Source organism: Pipistrellus kuhlii, unplaced genomic scaffold, assembly GCF_014108245.1.
Source record: "Pipistrellus kuhlii isolate mPipKuh1 unplaced genomic scaffold, mPipKuh1.p scaffold_m20_p_2, whole genome shotgun sequence".
In the NCBI taxonomy this organism is placed as follows: Eukaryota; Metazoa; Chordata; class Mammalia; order Chiroptera; family Vespertilionidae; genus Pipistrellus; species Pipistrellus kuhlii.
Window position 1 is genome coordinate 27,233,267 of NW_023425515.1, and position 21,854 is coordinate 27,255,120.

The window sequence follows — 21,854 nt, forward strand, 5'->3', positions numbered from 1 at the left end:
ACAGAGGATGTACTGATTCATCAGAAAAGGGGTCATTTTATTTACCTGGAATCACACTCCATCTGCAAGAATTTAGTTCATATTTCTTAGAAAATGAAACACTAAGTAGTATATGGATAATCCTTAGCTTTCTCATACAGACTAAGGTAAAGAGGTGAAGGAAGTAAGAAGTACAAATTGGATGTTATAGAATAGTCATGGAGATGTAAAGTGTAACAAAGGGAATACAGGCAATATGTATGGCCTCAGATGGGTACAAGATTTACTGTGGTTGATCACTTAGGAAGATATATAGTGTCTAATCACTGATATGTATACCAGAACTAATGTGATATTGTATGTCAACTGTAATTGAAAAATAAAATGCATAAAATAAAACAGAACTAAGCCAAACTCATTGGACTAACAGAAGAGTATATGCAAAGAGAGAAGTTTGTGGTTTGGTGGCTTCAATGTTTGTATAGTACAATATATAATACTAGGGGCCCGTTGCAGGAAGATTCTTGCAAGAATAGGGCTTTGGGTGGGCTTTTCTCCCACCACCACCACCTCTCCCGCCTCCCTCCCTCCTCTCCCCATCTGCGGCCTTTACCCCCCACGTCCAAGCTTTTTCTCCACTACCACCCACCCCGTCCACACCACCGGTGCTTTCCCTCCCACAGCCACCTTGCTTTCTGCTTTTCCTCCCTCTTCCTTCTACTGTGTTTCCCAGAAAATAAAACATCCTCCAAAAATGAGACCTACTTACAGGTTTCCTTCTGAGTAAAATATAAAACACCCACCCCCCCGAAAATAAGGCCCTCCATAGGCTCTGACTTCTCTAAATACAATCTTTCCAACATGATTTTTATGGATGAAACTGCAGTGTTTATGGGCCAATCATCTCAAACAACAATTGAACAGCGGGGTGCCTCCTTAGTGTACATTCTCTCCACTGCTTACGAAAGTGCACATGTTTCCTGTATTTTGGCAATTTGTCTAGATGGCACTAAAATCCCACCTTTAATCATTTCTAAGGGCAAGAAGGAAAAGATTGAACATGTTTTGGGCGTTTTTATTCTTGAAACTGAAAAAGCCTGGGCCACACAAGCAGTTATAAGGAAGTGGGTCAATTTAATGCTGCCGCTTGTTATGTGAGGGAGTCAAAGAGGTCTGCTAGTCTGGGATGCAGCCAGCACTCACCGCACTAAAGACATGAAGACATTTCTTCACGAAAGAAAAATAGATCAGATAATGATTCTTGCAGGAATGACGACCTATCTCCAGACTCTTGATATTGCAATAAACAAGCCATTCAAAGACAATTTGTGCATGGAAATTAATGACTACATTGAAAATAGAATGGAGAGAAATCAGGGTGGAAACTTTGTGAAACCTAGACTGCAAGAAGTTGTGACTTGGGTGAAGAATTCATGGGAGAAAATCATTGACAGTTGCATTGCAAATGTATTGCGAGCAGGCTACCTTGACAAGAAGTACTCATTTAAAGACAGTGCTATTGCTAAACATGAGAGATTTGGTCCATTGATTCTGAAAGAAATGGAGTCCCAAGAAATTCACCAGGAAATTCAGGAATTGGATTGTTATGATGATGTTCCAGAAGATGATGACATGATTGTCATTGAATAAATGAGTAAATTCTTGATACTGTAGGATTCAGTTTGTCTGGTTTGTGTTGACAACTACCGTACTACCATACTGTATACAGGTAATACATTTCCTTTATTTTCATTTAACAATAAATGTGTACCGTATTCTTCTTCATGGAAAAATAAGACATCCCCTGAAAATAAGACCTAGCTCATCTTTGGGAGCAAAAATTAATATAAGACACTGTCTTATTTTCGGGGAAACAGGGTATGCTGTCTTCAGTCTTCACTCCTCCCTCCCTCAGCATATGCAAATTAACCACCATCTTTGTTGGGTTAATTTGCTTATTCATTCTGATTGGCTGTGGGTATAGCGAAGGTACGGTCACTTATCATTTTTCTCTTTTATTAGTGTAGATACTTGTATAATATTATGTATATTATTATTAAATTTTCATAACAAGCCTGGAAGATAGGCACTATTATGCCCTTATTCAGATGAGGACACTGAGAAACTGAGAAGTTAACTAACTTATGAGAGATCCCAAAGCAAAGACAGGAAGGAATTAAACCCTGCAGTCTGGCTCTGAGATTGCAGTTAACCCTCACATTACTGCCTCTCAGTTTAAAATCTGGTAGGCCAATAAGAAGGCAAATGTCATCTTAGAGACATTTCTGGGTGGTGTTGCTCAATGGTAAACCAGAGAAATACTGACCCAACTCATAGGAAGAGCCTAGAGCAAGCGTGGCAAACTCACAGACGGTGGGCCACATGCCTCGTTTAAATGGCTATGAGTTTTACATGCTTGGCTTAGAGGAAAGGCTGTACACCAAGGTGGGTGGAAACTACAAGTTAGAACATGCACAGGCAGGCGGGGACAGAGCACTAGGCAAAGCCATCAGGACCTAGGAAGCACGTGTCACCCTCCTAAAGTCAAAGAGGAAGGGAAGGCAAAGCCCACGGGGGCAGGAAGGTCACTCTACAGCTCCCCTGAGGCAGGAGACAAAGGTGGCCTTACTCTGCAGTGGCCTTACTCTGCAGTGGCCAGAGCTCACTCTGAGGAACAAAAGCCAACACTTTGCAGCAACTTTCCGTGTCTGTTCAACTTGGCAACTGCAAAATCCAGGCAGAAACAGAGCAAGTGCAGCTACTCTAACAGCTTCTCCTAGTCCACTCCACTTCAAAGGTTATGAAGATGTTTTACTTCCAAGGCCTTTCCAGGCCTCAGAGGGAAAACTTGTGCCTGGGGCCCAAAGGACATGTGCCAGGAACTAACCAGAGAGGCAGAATATGCCAGTAGAATTCTCTCAGCTGTACTTTGGGTAATGGCACTAGCCACTGCAGTACCCTATTTTGTTTCATTTCTGTTATTGTTTTTCTTTCAAGAGCTAGGTAGCATCATTCTATTCTTGCTAAACATGCACTAGGAAAGCTACACTTCGCTGGCATTCTAGGGGAAATGGTCATGCCCCCGAAATCCACATTGAACAGAAAACTGTGGGTGAGAAAGACCAGGAGAGGCACTTTGCAATTTGTTAAACTTCTACATTGCCTTAAATGCTTTTTTAAAAAAGTATTTTCCAGGATAGGGAAAGAGGCATGAGACTAAAGACTAAATGGGAAGAAAGCAAAATCTTGAGAGGTGATGAGGACTTGGAAGTGATAAACTCAAACCAAAACATACAAACAAGCGGAAAGCTAACACACAGGCATAGCCAGGAGAAAGGAAAACGGAAATCGGGGTGTCCATTCATACACATCGACTAATACAAGTTGAATCCATAAAGGCGCTGACCCTCGTTGTAGACGTAAAGCGCTCCACTTCCAAGACCTGGGCTCTTATTGGACAGCGAGAGAGGTATGGCTGTACGTTAGGCTCCTTAAATCCTTGAGTCTTATAAACAGCAGAGAAAGGGATATACACTAAAAAAATAAAGAAATAAAGTTATTGCAAGAACACAATGATGTTGCAAGAATACACGACAGCAACATAACTTGCCTTTTGCAGGCTTTTTTTTTTTTTTTTTTTTTTTTTTAGAATCATAATGTGCAACAATGAGAAAAGAGTTAACAAAAGTCTTAGTCCAGTGTTGCCATACCAGCAAAGAAGATCAATCATTTGCTGGTTATTTCAAATTTGTGCCCTGCCAAGCTGTGCAGATAAACTGTCTTCTCCTGGTCGTTACCTTCTTGTGTCTGGGGATCGCTGGGAGACACTTCGTAGTCCACCTCCTCTCCCTCAAAGTGGAGCTCCCGCGTGTCCAGGTTTTCTATCAAATTACTCATGTCGGCAGCGATTTTCTGCAGCACGGATGTATTTATTGTTGGCTCAGTTGTCAGTGACATGCTGGCTTCGGACAGGGTAAAAACAAAGGGGCTGGGACAGAAGAAAAGGACTTATTATTTGGGTCAATTAAAATCCTATTTCCAATTTAAATCCAGGTTTAGATACAGCCTGTAGAAACCACTAGGTCTATGTATGCCCCGGTTATCTCAAACAACCTCTCAATTTATTTTCCTGTTTAACGTGAAAGGACTCCTGGCTTATAAAGTCAACTGGAGTTGGATACCTAATTGCAAAACAAGCAAGATAAAGAAATACCACATTGAGTAAAGGTTAACATATACCTCATCCAATTTTATTAACATGAATAAGTGAAGAGAGACTCAATGGGAGATTGGTTAGGGAATGATTATTCCAAAAAAGAACAGATTAACTCAAATACATGGCAAAAAGAATATATAAAAAATAAGCAACTTGAGCCGGGACCGGTTTGGCTCAATGGATAGAGCGTCAGCTTGGGGACTGAAGGGTCTCAGGTTCGATTCCGGTCAAGGGCATGTACCTTGGTTGCGGGCATATCCCCAGAGGGGGTGTGCAAGAGGCAGCTGATCAATGACTCTCTCTCATCGATGTTTCTAACTCTCTATCTCTCTCTCTTCCTCTCTGTATAAAAATCAATAAAATATATTTAAAAAAATAAGCAACTTGAAATATTTTATTTTTAAAAACTTTATTGTTGAAAGTATTACAAATGTCCCCCTTCCACCCTTCTCCCCCACTAATAACCCCCTCTACGTTGCTCCCCTCCACCATACCCCCAGGTCTTCACCACGTATTGTCTGTGTCCACGGGTTATTTTTCTAAAGAAAATTTAAGTCATTTTATAATAATTTCAATATGTAGATTTTAAAATAATATTGTGATAGCGTAACCTTTCTACATTTGCTCTGAAGGAAGGTGACATTCCAAGCAAAGTTTATACTAACTTTTGAGATAGGTTTTGGCCATTACATGAGTTATAATGACGTACATGTCTTGAAAGGTAATTGATTAATATACCTATTCCTAAAGATACAAGAGGTGCTAGAATTATACTTCTCTCCTTTTTTAAGAAAACTGGTTCTATTTCATTCCGACATTTAATAACACAAGTCGCTGCACACCAGTACCCAGGGAAGAGGAGTTCATATCGATTTCATTTTTCATTTAAAATACTGAGATTTAAGCCTTGAGCATTGTCATCAGAGTTGGATGAAAAATCCGTCTTGCCTGAAATAACCTCTCTGTTACAACCGGGACCTAAAAGAGGAGGGCGCCCTTACCTGGAACTCCTCCACACATGCTCATCTATTAATGCAAATCACAAACATTTACTGAGCTCTGCCCATCCTTCACTCTCTGTGAGATGCAATGAGTGAATATGCAAAGATCAGAAGGCTGGTCCCTGTGACTAAGGAATGTCTGACGTGGGTGAGGGAAAGAAGCTATTGTACATAACCTCAAATTTATCCCTGGCCTCCTCCAAGGACTTGGCCTTCTTGAGAATGGCATGTGCTGAGGGGAAGACACTTAGCCGGGTTTTTTCCTGCAGGTGCTCTCAAAAAGCTGGGGGAGGGGGGTGGAATGCTAAGAGATAGTCTTTGGACCGTGAGCAGAAGTTAATATAACTCAACAAGTCTGTAAAACCTATACTGCTGTGTCTGGTAAAAAGAGATCTTGGCTGGGAGTACAAGAGAGTGGTTCTGGTTTGGCTGGATATATATAATTAACATAACTAAGTTATATCTGAGCTATGTGATCAATCACGTTTCTTTCTCTGTGTTGGCTGAAAGGAAGCCTGGAGCCAAATCTGTGGCTTATTATTAGCAAAATATAGGACTCTCCTTGTCTACATTGCTTCCCTTCAACATTCTCTCCCACTTCGAGTGTATATTGTAATAACATACTACTGCTTAGCAGTACCTGGTTTAGTGATAATACATTCTATGCATTATCACATTGAGCCTCAATAATAAATCTGGGAAGGGTTATTTCTTTTGAAGATGACAAGAGTTTGTCATCCCTCCTTTAGAGACAAGAAAACCAAGGCATTAAAAGATTGGGTTAACGTGACAAATACTTTGGACAACCTGGTCCAGGTCACATAGGAGAAGGGATCCGAAAGCAGTTCTCTCTGATCCAAGAGTTGATGTTCTCACCCTTGGTCTTTATCTTCCTGCATATTTTGGGTAGATAATGTAAGTGCCCCTGGAATAGATGGAAGTTTTAGTAAAGCACATGTTTGGGCAAGGAACAAACTCAAATGAAAAAGATAGGAGGAAATAGATTTCTCTTGCAGCTCAGCACCAAAAGATGAAGCCATTTAAATTCTCAGGGCCTTGGTTTCCTCCCCTATAAATTAAGGAGGTTGAGCCATTTCATCTCTAGAGAACCTCTAACCCTAACTATAGCAAAAAAGATGTTATAAATTGTTCAGCTTCCCTTTTACAATATAATAAATAACCCTTCTCTTATATCAATAAATTAAGCCAAGTAGTTTTCATATAAATAGGAGAAGCAGAATGCTCTTTAACCTGCACAAATTAATTGAAGTCTGCTAGAGTAAGAGCTGTTGCTTCTACTCACAAATAAAATATTTATTTCTTTCCCTCTTCATTCAACAAACACTTATGAGATGCTGACCATGACCCAGGTCTTGCTTTGTTTAAAATGCAAGGCAATGAAAAACTTTTAGAGGAAATGAGACAAGGAAAATCAATTAAGAAATTATATAATCTCATTGCTGTTTGTGAATTCATAAAGCGTTTAGGTATTTTCTATCGATTAAACGATCTTATGATTAACTCTGCCGACGTTCTTAGCATAGCAAAGGAAAACAAGAGTTACTCCAAATGACTTTCCCTTTGGAGAGAGTGTTAATGTTAAAAATGAATGTTAAACTTAAGATGTACAGAGATCAGAATAATCTATACACGGTATATAATTGGAATAAACACTACAGAGTCACTGGATCAAGCTAAAATAAATATCTTATTTCAGATAGAGAGAAAAGAAACATAAACATGTGAAAAATTTAAAGGAGAATGAGAAAAGAAACAGGAATCCTCTTATTTATCCTCAAGTGTTTACTTGTGCTAAGCACAATTTTAACACAGTTATTTTATTTAATACTCACAATGATGCTACCTGGTATTTATGATTGTTCTGAAAGATTTAGTTAAGTAACTTGTCCAAGGCCAGTCAACTTGTGTCTGTGTTGAGTTCATAAAGCAGACTTATCTAACTGAAATCTCATGAACTTGGTTACAGAGGTTCAAAACATTGATTTTATGTTATGGGCTTGAATGTCTATAAATTAATCTTTTATATGAAGTTTAAATTATATAACAACAAAATATATGCTCTACTTTCATCACCAGATCTTGGAAAAGAGCTTACTAGCCCCCCAAGTCATTACTATTATGGAAACAACATATCCCTACAACCTTTTAAATTTCTTCTTAGCCTTTGATTTTTATGGTTCATAATATCTTATAAGATCATGTGGAATTTCAGTGAAATCAAAGGGTTTACAGATTTATTCATGTTTTTTTCTGAGAACTTTACCACTTAATGAAAAGTGAACCAAATGATTTGTCCATCACTGCCTTCACTTCTGTCCATGGTTGCCTTGTGTTGACACCTCATTCAACAATTATATTGCTGGTATCATTCTTAAATATCAACTATACGGCCATCTATACTCCTAGTCAAATCTTCATTAATTAACCCTGTTTTCTGTCAGCTAAAATAATTTAAAATAGTGGGTGTGCAGCTGCCACAGTTTCAACCTATCTTAACCAGAAACAGGATAAGGGCTTCAGTGTTTACACTTGAGATAATGTAATTGATTTTGTAACCTCCTTATAAAATTATACTGCAAGATTATTATCTCTTTTGGTACCAAGTAGAGATGGTGCCCATGGAGCAATAACAGCAGCTGTGTTTTATTTCTGTTTGCATCTGTATCTGGGAAGCAAATAGGGTTGTGTGTGTTTTTTTTCTGGTGTTGAATACTGGAATTAAAAATCTTTGCAGGGAACACTTAATTACCTCCAGTTTTTCAGTGTTGAAATCAGAGAAAGCTAGAGTTTTCCTCTGATCTTAATTTTCCAAACGATTGCCAAGTAGAACATCAAAAGGAGTAGATATTTTCCTTTCCAAATAGCCCATACATAAACATTGCCTTAGACAAAATACAATAATAAGATTATCGACCGTGACTATTAATATTAAAACAAATATTAGCATTAGCCAAATTCGTTGAGTATGTACCATATGACGGGCATTGTACCAGAGAAATTAACTGCATAATCTTATTGAATCATCACAACAATCTTAGAAGTTAGGGCCCATTGTTACCCCCCATTTTTAAGATGAGAGACCAAAAGAAAGTGAGCAACTTGCCCAGGGCTACTCAGCTGGGAAGTGATAGAGCTGGACCCACCCTGGTTTATCTGACTCCAAAGTCCAGCTTTTTACCCAGTCATAGGTGGCAGGAGGGTTGACACCAGAAGACTTTACTCCTTTTCCTATCTAATAAAAGAGAAACATGCAAATTGACCATACCTCTGCTATGCCCACAAGCCACATTCACCAGCCAATCAGGAGTGAGTATGTAAATTAACCCAACCAAGATGTCAGCTAATTTGCATATCCAGGCACAGAGTGAAGACTGAAAACAGTGTAGAAGAAAGCCAAGTGAAGCTATGGAAAAGCAAGTAGGCAAGATAGAAGGGAGGGAAGCAGACCACCAAAGGAAGCCCTATTGTAGGAATCTTCCTGCAATGGGCCTCTAGTTTGATATATGCTTGAAAAACAATTCAAAGGAGGAACAGCAATAACAAAAGACTCAAGATTCATTCTGTGATTTACTTCTTCTTTTCTTAAATTCTCACCTGAGGATATTTTTCCATTGATTTTTAGAGAGTGTGGAAGAGAGAGGAAAAGACAGGGAGAAACAAGGCCCCAAAGGAGCCTACAACCGAGAAGCATGCCTTTGACCAAAATTGAACCTTTATCCATTGAGCCAAACTGGCTAGGGGGTGTGATTGACTTATTGCTTTTCTTTCTAAAATAACATGAAAATTCCCCCATAGATTTTAAAAGCGTTATTTGTGCTTACTAAGAGAAACAAATACAATGGATTTTTAAGCCCCAAATCACATCTTAATGTATGAATGTAAAATGAATTCTAATTAGGTCATTTAAAAACAAACTGAGTCATGAGGATTTCTTGTTTTCCCATTATTCATGATGATAAAATTAATTGATGGATCCATACTCCATCACCTCCCCAAACACATACAGCAATGATTTGTATAGAACTGACTTGCTCCCTGGAATGCAAAATTCATAAATGTGGATTCAAGTACTAAACTCAATCTCTAATGATATAATAAGTCTTGGATAAAAATTTCTTGAGTTTAGCTGACTTTGAATAAAGTAAATGATATCACATTTCACATTCCAGATTATATATTTTGAGAAAATAACACATTAAAAAAAAATGACTCTTGATGTTTTCTTGGATTTTGGAGGATTGTTATTTTTTTTATAAAAAAAGAACATCAGTTACACAAATATTTATGGAGGGCTTCCTATGAACCTTGGACAGATAATAACATGTCAGTGATATAAGGGACAGGTCAGATGACCAGACTCATTATATGCTTATTATCAGTGTAACCTTGGCAACTAACAACCTCCCAGGATTCAGCTTCTGTTCTATGAGATGGACACAGTGTAGACTTGCTATTAAGTTTGATAACAAACACTGTCTCCTTTCTGGGCTTTATATTTAATCTGATCTTGAAGCCACAAAAGCCCAGTGAACTCCTACATATTTAGCTTTCTTTCTTGGTTTCCTATCAAAGCCTCCATTTGGCCTAACACTGATACTGCTTTTCTTCCCGAGATGTCAAAATTGGAGATGATGGTGGTAAATGATCTGGACTCCCTGGCTCCACAGAACAGTATTGGAGCCCATGTTCTCTCTTTTCCCTAGCTAAAGACAACAACAAATCTACAGTTATATAAATCATTTCTCGATTCTCATGATTTTGCCTAAATCCTTTGACCTCCTTGGTTGGCCTTTAATCTCTACCATGAGCTTTCTTAGTCATTTCCAGTGATGTGTCCTAGAGTTAAATAGCACCCTATTTTCAGTAGTAACTAGCTTTTTCTACCTCATCTCAGTCATATCTTTGAATTTAAACAGATGTTTTATTTCCAGAAGCATACCTAAATGTTAAGAGAAATTTTGTCTATTTTAAATATGAGTGGATGGGAAAATATTATGTTATTTATTAAATGCTTCCTTAGGGCCAGTCACTGAACACACATTACAAGTATCACTTCTAAACTTTACAATAATCTCATTTAGAATCAAGGATGTGGAGCCATAGCAGCTTCCTGAGGCTGTACCATTGGAGAGGTGGGGCTGGCCCCGTGTATGGGCTGCACGTGGTGGCTCTGTCCCACCTGCTTCCCTGGCCTCTGTCCCTGGCTCAAGGGACATCCCCATCACCACCGCTTTCACCTCTTTCCTAGCATCCCCAGCCATTTTCCTCCTTCCTGGCTGAGGGCAGGCCTTTGGCACAACCTCTATAATACCACAGCAGGAGCTCCAGTGGCTACAGTGCTCAGGCTCCACCCAACTCTGGCTAGACCCACAAGGACACTAGCTCATCCTGAAACTTCTGAATTCGAGGAAAATGCTAGTACCTGACTTTCTCAGGAGTTGTGTGTGAATGGTTGTGGGGATGGGGGATAGGGGATGGAAGTGGGAACCAAACCACACAACCTGTGAGAATGGGGGCATTAAGGATCTGGCAGATGTATGCCTCTCTGTATTTCTCCTTGCCTGACTGGGAGATGAGGATTTCTTGTTTTCCCATTATTCATGATGATAAAATTAACTGGTGGATGCATACTCCGTTATCTCCCCAAACACACTATACAGCAATTATTTGTATAGAACTAACTTGCTCCCTGAAATGCAAAATTCATAAATGTGGATTCAAGTACTAAACTCAATCTCTAGTGATATAATAAGTCTTGGATAAATATAACTAGTCTGGAAGCTAACCTATGTGGTCGAATCAGCTAGCTGAGTTTTGTGAAGCTATGGTAATGCACTGTCTGTGTATGTCCCTGCCTCTCTTCTCTTCTCTCCTCACTCTTGCTGTTCTCAGTAAAGTCTATCTTAGTTTGGGCTCTATCATCCAGGAAACTTGGACTAGGAACCAGCCCAGCTAGGAACCATTAAACATCCTATCTCCTGCAGAATTCCATTTTGTGCTGAAGTAGAAATAAAAAATAAACTCATACAGTACCTACATATGCTGCCTCCAAGAAACCCACTTTAGCATGAAAGACAAAAACAGACTAAAAGTAAAGGGATGGAAAAAAGGTATTTAATGCAAATGAAAACAAAACAAAAAAGGTGGGATAGCAATACTTACTTTGGACAAAATAGTCTTTAAAACAAAGACTATAATAAGAAACAAAGAAGATCAAACAATTCCACTTCTGGGTATTTATTTAAAGAAACCCAAAGCACTAATTCAAAAAGTCATTTGTTTTCCTATGTTCACTGAAGCATTACCAAGAGCCAAGATATAGAAGCAACCTAAGTGTCTGTCCATTGATCAACTAATGGACAAAAAGAGGTAATAGAGACATGGGATATTACGTGGCCATACAAAAAATGAAATCTTGCCATCTGTGACAACATGCATGGACCAAAAGTTTATTTTGCTAAGTGAAATAAGTCAGACAGAGAAAAACAAATACCATATAATTTCACATATATGTTGAATCTACAAAGCAAACAAATAAAACAGAAACCATCTTGTAGATAGAACATTTTTATGGTTGTCAGATGGGAAGGGATCTTTTGGGGATGGGTGAAAAAGAAGAAGGAATTAAAATGAGCAAATTTCCATTTGCAGAACAATCACAGGGATGTAAAATACAGCATAGGGAATATAGTGGATAATATTGTAATAACTATGTATTGTTTCTGATGGTACTAGCCATATGGGGTGATCACTTCATAACTCATATAAATGTCTAACCACAATATGTTATACACCTGAAACACATATAATATTAGTCTCAACTGTAATTTAAAAGTAAAAAGTTGTTTTTAAAAAATGACTTTAAGAAAAATTTTCTTTCACTAGCTCTGAATACTAAATAAAGATTTTTCTTATTGAGCACAATGATGCTTTTGGACAAAAACTTGTCAATCACAGATCTATAGATATTAATTCAAGGATCTTAATACAATCATTTTTACTATTATTGATTATTTTTCTTAATAATGATCTTTGTATCTTATGTTATCAATCCCATTTAGCTAGAAGAACCTATGTTCCCTCATATTGTCCTTATTAAACATTAAAATGTTTTCCAACTGTTTAAATTCTGATTCCTTTTTTCACTTCCTTCCAAAGGAATGAGCAAACAATCTCTGATAGTGTCAGTTTAATTAGCATAGAAAGTGTTTCAATGATCTATGAATTTCACCTATGAGAAGAATGAAATTGGCAAACACATGGGTAAACTCCTCTAGACATTCTCCCATGCTAATAAGCTCTCAAATTTTGTCACAGCTGCTGGTAAACGCAGCAAATCTCAACTTTTTACTTATGTGTAATACTGTTTGTTGAGGCAACAGAGTACCATGAAAAGTATATAACTTTGAATCAAAGAGCTTGAATTATGGTAAAACAAGTTATTTACAGCTCTTAAGTCTCAATTTCCAAATGTGTAAAATGGAGGCAATACTATTCAAATAAAGATTGTAAGAATTAAATGGTATAAAGTGTGTGGCTTAAAGCTTGGGCTATGGTAAATGCTGAAATAATGTTTGTAGATCCTATATCCTCAGCTATTCCAAGAGCTACAAGACCTCTGTCCAATATCCATCTACCCATACTGTAATTCAGTTCCCTCCTGAATACAGGAATTAGCAGCCAGAGTTGTATTCTGGAGATGGTCTGATGTTGCCCAATGTAGAAAACACTGCTACAGACATCCAGAAGCAAAGTGGATTAAACTAATGTAGGTGCTCCCTTTCCCACTACAAACATAGAACTTCTGAATAAATGGTAATCATTTTTAGAAAATATATAGTGAAGGATAAAAGCAGAGAGAGCAACAACAAAAACAAGAATGAAGGAATGCTTTCAGTTTCTCAGAATGAAGGAATAAATTAAAGTCAAATGGATATACGGGAACTGAAGCTAAAGAAGCCCAAAGAATTTTGATCTTGGATAAAGGGTCTGGGATTACTTTTCTGTCCCCACATGGCTATTAGGAGACAGGATCTCAGGACTATGGAAGTCAGGAGCCTGGAAGTGAAACTCTTACAAGAAACCTAGAGCCATTAAGAGCTATCCTATCTGTATAAAAGGAACCAGAAGACGTATACTCACAGCCCTGGGAAGAAACTACATGAAATTGTGGTAACTACAAAATAAAATTTTACATAAAAATTATCCAGGATCACAACTTCTGGGTTTTAGTAAGGGAGAAGGTTTTGCTCTTATTAGATGAATCATTCCACAGGTAATGGCTATAAATTTTGGACAAAATATATATTAAAAAAACAAAACAAAACACAACTGCCTAAAGAAAAGTCAAAAGCAAGCAGACACTGGAAGGGAATTAATATTTGGAATAAAGGAATGTCACTGTTTTTGTCACTTCACATGCCAAGTTGGGTAACTAAAACTCAGAGAAAAAAATCCATAATCTTCCTGGTTTGAAGAACAACAGAACAGGTTTCATGGCAATCTCAAAAGCTGAAAAATGAAGTGGGAAGTCTGGGAAAGAAGAGAGCCACACAGGAGGAGTGTCAAATTTTGCATATACTAATCTTTGAATCATGCAGGCAAGGGATATATTCCAAGGCAACTCAGATCTTACTAAAATGACTTCAACAGAGATTTCTGCTACTGCCTACCACCGAAAATATAGAGTTTGTAGTATAAGTCCAGCCAAGTTAAATTCCTACTTTTTTAAATCCACAAAAACACAAACAAAACAACTCTTGAAAGAAACATAACTGAGTCCAAAGTTTCTGCAATCTATTAGTCACCTATCACCTACACTTACTAGACATAAAAGAAAAAGAAACATGTGATGTGTTCTGAAAAGAAATGACTATTGATGGAGACTCATCCTGAGATGCTTAAATTAGTATCTGACAAGGATTTTTTAAAAAAATATATTTTATTGATTTTTTACAGAGAGGAAGGGAGAGAGATAGAGAACTAGAAATGTTGATGAGAGAGAAACATCAACCAGCTGCCTCTTGCACACCCCCTACCGAGGATGTGCCCACAACCAATGTACATGCCCTTGACCAGAATAGAACCTGGGACCTTTCAGTCCGCAGACCGAAGCTCTACCACTGAGCCAAACTGGTTTCGGCATCTGACAAGGATTTTTAAAGCAACTATTATAACATGTTCAAGGATATAAAGGAAACTGCTTTTGATGAACAAACATAGAAAAATCTCAGCAGGAAAAAAAAAAATCACTAAATGGGCTTAACATCAAAATGGCAATGACAGAAAGAGCCAGTGAACTTGAAGACAGACCAATAGAATTGGTCCAATCTGAAGAACAAAGGGGAAGAATGACTTCTAAAAAATGAACTGATAAGATTAAACTCTAGTGTCTAGGGATGCACATCAGGTGACAAAATGATAACGAAACACAAGGGTAGTGATGATTGTGGGGATCAGGGGATGGCACTGAGACAGAGCATGTGGGAAGGGCTTCCAGAGTGGCTGGCAAAAGTCTGTTTATTGACCTGAGTAGAGGTTACAGAAGTGTTTGATTTATAATTATGCACTAAGTTGTACATTTGGCCCTGGTTTCCCTGCACCCATGCATGTTCTCCTGTTACTTTGCTCCTCCTCCGCTTCTCTGCATGATGAGACTTCCACACTCATTCTTACTAACACTTTCCTGGCTTTCCTCCACCCTTCCCGCCAAGGTAGAGGTAACATCTCTCTTGACTTAGCTTTGCAGCACTTGGCTTCTATGTCTCTGATGGCATAAAAGTATTTCAGAAGTTTAGGATCATGCCTCATGTCCGCTGTGATACTATAAACTTTTAGGGACAAGAAGCTGGGTCATCCCCATAAATATATACAATAAGCATTCAACTCTTAGCTGGATTTTAAAAAATGCTAGTCAATTAAATTTAGGTGATAACTTTTAATCTACTGGGTTTAACCTATTACAAGATCCCCATGTTCAGCCCCCACTCTTCTCCCTGAATCCATCCTTATTCACTCCTTTGGCTTATCTATAATCAAGATACAAGCCCTGAGTATCCACCTGGGTTAAAAACATGGGTTCTTAATTCTGGCTCTGCTTTTTATTAGTCTTATAACTAGTAACCTCTTGCTTTACTTATATTACTCTGGGCTTCTCTGAACTTCAGTTCTATCATTTGTAAAATGAGGCTAACCTTACCTAATAGGATGATAGAGTATTGCATGTAAAGTACTTAACCCAGAACCTGACTCAAAGTAAGAACTCAATACGTAGTTGATATCATAAACATTACAGTTATTATTAGTATCATTACTAGGAAAGGTACATCAGTCATCCAATACTGATACGCTAGCCAAGTAAAGTGAAAAATATAAAATAAAACATTGGTAACAGACATCTTTACTACATGCCAAACTAACCCAGAAAAGTAGGAAATGAAATTCAATGCATTTGTCATTCCTTTTCTCTCCATTATACAAATCTCAGAGTCACCATATTTTGAACTTGTGTCCAGACACTCCAATCCCATCCCCATGACTAGCATCACTATGTGATCACAGCCTACTTTCTCCTGAGCCTGGATATGGCCTCCTGATTCTTCTAACCTCTGCACTTGAGAGGCTCCTTGTCTTCTCTGAAAGAAAGCAAGTCTGATCTATCTCATGTCTTTAGCATTTGTTGAGAAGAAACTGATTAAATTAAGAGTTAATCATACCATCAATGAGCACTATTTTACTGTGTGTGTGAGAGAGAAAGACCCACACACACATTCGATCCAATTCAATGAACCTGTATGGCACATGTATTTGGTGGTAGACACTGGGTAAGAACTGAGAATACAATCTTTAGAGTTATGAGATCAGGATACAACATCTGGTCAGTAACATTTATTGCACATGATAAGCTCGGTATTTATTTAGTCCAACGCCTTCAATGCACTAAGAAGAAAGAGGCCCAGGGTCACGCAGAGAAAGCAGAGGCGAGACTAGAACTCTTTTGTACCCTGCATGCTCACACAAGTCTGTTTCAGGAGCAGATTTTTCCCCCATATAATGCAGCTTTGGACTTTATCCAAGGTGTGTAAGAAAGACGACCAGACAGACAGGATAAACCACTTATCTCAGCTGCAACCAGACTCTGCTCAGTAGGTGTGGACAGGCTGCCAGCTTCACTGGTTCTTGTGCAAGAAACAGCCACTCCCATGAATATGACTAAGGAACAGAGCTATTCCAGTGACACCTGATTCTGCGACATCTGGATCTCATCAATGCTAACGAGAAATGGCAAACTGAAAGACAGCCTGTCAGACTTCAGTGAACTGCAGAGGGGCAGTATGTTCCAGCCAGGCTGGCAGGCCAGCTTGCTTTCCAATCGGGCTGTGTTTGGGAATTTCTCAAGCAACTCAGGATGATGGTAAATCATTCAGTAGGCATTTACTGAGCAACCACAATGTGCTGAGCACCGTGCTAGGCTCTGGGGTTACAAAATGACCTCATGCATTTTACTGCACCATGAAAACACAGGCATTAGGAAAGGAATTTCTCATTACTCTTCTCCTTATCCTGTGTATTTGCCTCCTTCCCAACAAAACTGGAGAAGAGGGCTCCTCCTCCCACCTCTCCCATCTCCCATCCGTGTCTGTTTCCAAACCTCTCTCAACACTCCATTAATCAACTTCCTTATCAAACTCCCCTGCTCGTATGGTTTTTCCCCTGCTACCATTAAGACATTCTCAAGCATCTCAATCACATGTATGTTCCCCTCTGCCTCCCACTTCTCTCTCACTGTGAATTCATAGTCAAGCTTTCAAAGGTATTATGTTTCTTTGTTCAGCTGGACTAACCAAACATGCTCCATGATGTCTGACCGCTCAGCCTCCCAACAGGTAGTTTTCTCTCTCTCTCTCTCTCTCTCTCTCTCTCTCTCTCTCTCTCTCTCTCTCTCTCTCTCTCTCTCTCTCTCAGCTTTGCCCTCCTTCAGTTTCCTCCTTTGCTTAAAGAATGCCTATCATTCATTCAAATTTGCCTCGGGGCATCTCCTCCAGCAAGCCTGCCCTGGCTTCCCAGGCTGGTTTGGATGCCTCTCCTCAGAGCTTGTACAGCATCTAGGTAAGTTCATTGAGAACATTGCTTCCCATTTGGCCTCTTTTTCCTCTATAAGACTCTCACTTCCCTGAAGGGAGAGGTCATCTCTAGATCCTTAGTTCCTAGCTCTCTGTAACTGTTTGAAGGCCAAATGAGAAATGAATATAAATATGAGTAAGTCCTAAAACAGCTTACAGTATAGGCAAAACAGAGAACTCGTGCATAATGCTTCCCAGGTTACAAAACACTTTCACATGTGCATTTTATTTGATTTTCCTAATCCTGGAGGGCAAACAGCATTATTTTTAATCCTCATTTCAGCTGAAGAAGCAATGATTCAAAATGATTAAGAAGTCTGACTTAGGTCATATTGTGTAAGAGCTTGATCTGAGACTCAGAATCTGACCCTGAACTTCACATTCCTTGCTTTCCATTCCCTATATCTGGAAACTAGTCTGCTTGCCTTGTGCTGAACCAAACTATTAGAATTCCATTTAATTTTTACAAATGAAATAAATTCAGAAAAGGAAATAACACAGCCAGAACAGAAATACCACTTCCACCTTCCTTCAGTGGGATGGATGACCAAAAATTATACACTCCTACCAAACTTGAAAAAAATCTCAAAAATTAGGGCTTACGATGGAGTGGCTACAGACCTTCCCTGTGACTCCCACATTATTAAAACCAGGTAATCATCATCCTATCCGGTGGAATAGCAGTGAAAGCAGCTTTTATCCAAGAATACCTTTGATAGATAGCTACTGAATCCGACAAGCTGCTAATGCTCTTTGAGTCCCTCTACGCCTCATGCCCTGTTCATCCAGCCCACCACACATGATCCATCACTCTAACTCCTCTCCTGCTGAAAACCTTGACTCGCTTGTCCTGTTGTCCTTACATTGCCTTCGTTTGGAAAAACTCAATCCTGGGCTAATCCAACTATCTGTCTTCTGGGCTCCTGTCCCCCAGTTCCCAAACATGAATGTAGAAAAAGAATTCCATTGTATGGACTAGTATTTACAGACTCCCACCTCAGCTGAGCCTGTCCAGCTCTCTCTCTCACCCCCCTTTTTAGGTCAACATCTTAGTAAAGTTATCTGCTACCTCTTTAAAGTACATCACTCTTCCTGCATTCCTCAACGCATTGCAACTGGCTTCCACTTCTACACTCTACCAATGTTCCCACCTGAATATTGTGCAACCCCTCCCCATTCTTATCTCACTTAAACCTCTTGTTGCATAACTCTTGACTCTATTCTTCTTTAGAGTCTCTTCTCTTGACTTTCATGTTTCCACACGCTTCTAGTTTTCCTACTCCTTCTCCAGCCACTGAGGTGGAATCTTCTTTGAAGCTGTTCTTTTGTTCAACATGTACATGCTAGTATTCTTCAGGACCCTAGGGTCATTCTTTCTCACTCTGCCCACTTGTTGGGGTGATCCATTTCATTCTAATAGTTACCATATGTGCTGATGTTTCCTTTTCTTGCTGTTCCTATGGCTCCCAGGTAATATCACCATTGAGTATACTACCTTTTGGCTTCTGTCTTCCTTAAAAGGCTAGGAGCTCCCTGAAAGCAGAGACCATCTCTGTATTTCCAGTTACTAGTGTCTACTGGGCTTTTAGTACCTGTTTCCAGCCTTGTCCTTTTTTCTAAACTTCAGATCTATACCGCCAACTGCCTATGAACTTCCCTACTGGGCACACTTAATATGCTCACACTTAATAGAATTCATCATCTTCCAAAGTCCAAAACTTTTACTCTTCCTATGTTTCCTTCCTGAATAAATTGAAAACATTATCTAGCCAGCTGCATAAACCAAATCCTGGGATTCATCCTTAGCAATAGTCTTTCCCTTACTCTCTCTATCCAGTCAATGAATGAGTCCTGCCAAATTCTAAATATCTCTACAAGGTGACCACTGTATTTTCTCTCTATAACCATGACAGGTTGAAGGAAACAACAACAAAAAGAAGTGCAGTATACCTGGGCACAGGGCACAGAGTAGGTGATGGGAAGGCATTTTAACTCAAAAGTCTCCACTCACCGCCTCCCATCCCTGCTCTTGATGTGGGAGGCCAGGAGCTACAAAGTACTCAACAATAGTAGGTTTGGGCTGCCCAAAACAAGGTTTTGTAGAATAAGTAACATCCCTTTCAATTGTTTATTTTCTTATTACCCAGCTAAGCAATGGTGTTCTTTCTCAAATAAAAAAGACACAGGGCTAAATAGAACACCGGCTCTGCTCTCTTTATAAGAGTCCCTGCAGTGAATGATGATCCCCAGAGGAGTTTCAACTATGTGAAGTAAGGCCCTAATGGGACCATCAGAGTTCAGTGCTGTCACACTTGAGAAACAATGCGATATTTCAGGTAAACAAGCTAAACTTTGTATTTGTGGAGGGTGAGGGTTAGGAAGAAGTAAGGACAGAGGAGTAATGAGAAACAGACCAGGCTCGATAACACATGGCACAGTTGACAGATATTGATTCATCATTAAAAGAGAACTAATATAAAGTTAATGAAAAGCCACAATATAATCAGGAAGTGCCTAATTTAGCAGCTCTAAGAGTTCATTGTCATGTCACCTATATCTACCAAAAACTGTTAAGTTGTAACAAAAGCCATTAAAGGGATAGTAACATGGAGAGATTTGAACATACACAGTAGAAAGACAAAAGAAAAATGTACTTGAAAATATCTGCAAAGATAATTCTGTGACTATACTAAAACCCTTGCACTATAATCTTTAAATGGGTGAATCCTAGAGTTTGCAAATTATATTAAAATGAAGCTGTTGTTGTTTTTTTAAAAAAAAGATCTGCAAAGATTCTGGCCAGTGTTGTTCAGTGGTTGAGCTTCAACCTATGAACCAGAAAGTCACAGTTTGATTCCTAGTCAGGACACATGCCTGGGTTGTGGGCTTGATCCCCAGTGCAGGAGGCAGCCAATTGATTATTTTTTCTCATCATTGATGTTTCTGTCTCTCTCTGCCTCTCCCTTCCTCTTTGAAATCAATAAAAAAAATATTTTTAAAAGGTCTGCAAAGATACAGAAATAATAAATAGAGTTGTAAAAAAAAAAAAAAAAAGATCAATCAACATATATCAATATTTAAAGGAAGAAGAGGTAATTTTCCTTGTTCCTAATGAAGAATAATCAGCAGCAAAAACTACTACATTTCTTATTACAAAAATAGACTTAAAAAAAACAAACACATTATCAAAACATTTTTTAAAAGCAATCTGTCAATGCCTACATTCGATTTTGCTTTAACTCCACTGTTTTCACTATCTGAAAGCTCTGTTCAGTGAGATTATTATGTTTTCACAAACACAACATCACACTGGGGAGTTTTCACCAAACCAGTATCTTTTTGAAAAGTTACAAAAGTATGCATCACACAGAGAACTATTATTGCAAGCTCAAAAAAGAAAAAAGAAAAAAAAAACCCTCAAAAATCTCAATAAATAGAGAAATAATTAGATAAAGAAACAGTGAATTCTGGGTCAGTGACCATTTCCTTTTCAAGACAGGTTCCAAGGAAAAGTACAAAAGATGGATGGGAAGTAGAAAAGCCCAGCTCCTCACAGGCACACATGCATTTATGCTGGTTGGATGAGTCCAGGTGAACTTTATTTAGTCTGTATTAGAAAAACAAATAAGATGCAAAGACAGAGTCCTTTCAAAATTGTTTTAATGAGTAGACGCCCAATTGAAGGCACTTGTATGCTCAGAATTTGATCCATTAGAATAGAAATTGGTTATGCCTATATTTTGATACCACTTAGATCTGGTTGATTAGGCAAAAACAATTCAGCTGATAAAAGCAAACAAAAACCTATCTTTTAACTTCTATCCTCGGAGCTAACTCACACAAACCCAAGAAACCAAACATAACTCACTTTTGGTTTTGAAGGTTAGAACACATCAAATCCACTGTGACTCAGCACATGGGGTTCACTTAAAGTTGCCTGAACCAGGCTTGCATAATATGATTACACATCATAAGAAACAGTCAAAAAGCACATAGAAAGAATTAGGCAGGAAGGGCCCTGCCCTTGGAGTTTAAATTTTTAAATCTAATTTTGACTCCAGGGGTTCCCCCTACCCCCATCCCTGCTACCAAGTAAACCAATTCAATTCCTGTTGAAATTAAAAAAGTACTTTTACTAACATTCCAGGCATGCAGTTGGCATTGAATAAATTCTTTCTAACTTACCTTTAACAAGAACTTAGTAAGTACTTTATATGTATTATATAACTTCATTGTCACAATCCTATATAATAAAAGGGTGATATGCAAACAGACCGAACGGCAGAACAACCAACCAACCAATCAAAGCATAATATGCTAATGATATGCTAAGTCTACTCAACTGCTCACTATGATGTACACTGACCACCAGGGGGCAATCAGCTGGTCAACCAGTCACTATGAAATGACTGACCACCAGTGGGCAGACAGCTAACCAGTTGCTATGATGTGAACCAGGGGCAGATGTTCTGATCAGTAGGTTAGCTTGTTGCTGGGATCCAGCTGATCAGAACT

General features: G+C 38.7%; 1 protein-coding gene across 4 annotated transcripts in view; it reads right to left on the reverse strand.

Moving 5' to 3' along the window:
- PLD1 (phospholipase D1) overlaps positions 1–21,854 on the reverse strand; it is a 190,118-nt gene that overhangs the window by 101,496 nt on the left and 66,768 nt on the right. For all 4 annotated transcript variants that reach the window (XM_045583669.1, XM_036444503.2, XM_036444505.2 and 1 more), the window contains 2 exons: positions 3,777–3,967; positions 3,386–3,513 (listed from right to left, as the gene is read on the reverse strand). In XM_045583669.1, coding sequence (XP_045439625.1) covers positions 3,386–3,513; positions 3,777–3,936 — 288 coding nt within the window. In that variant the 5' untranslated portion in view covers positions 3,937–3,967. The remainder of the gene's footprint in view (positions 1–3,385; positions 3,514–3,776; positions 3,968–21,854) is intronic.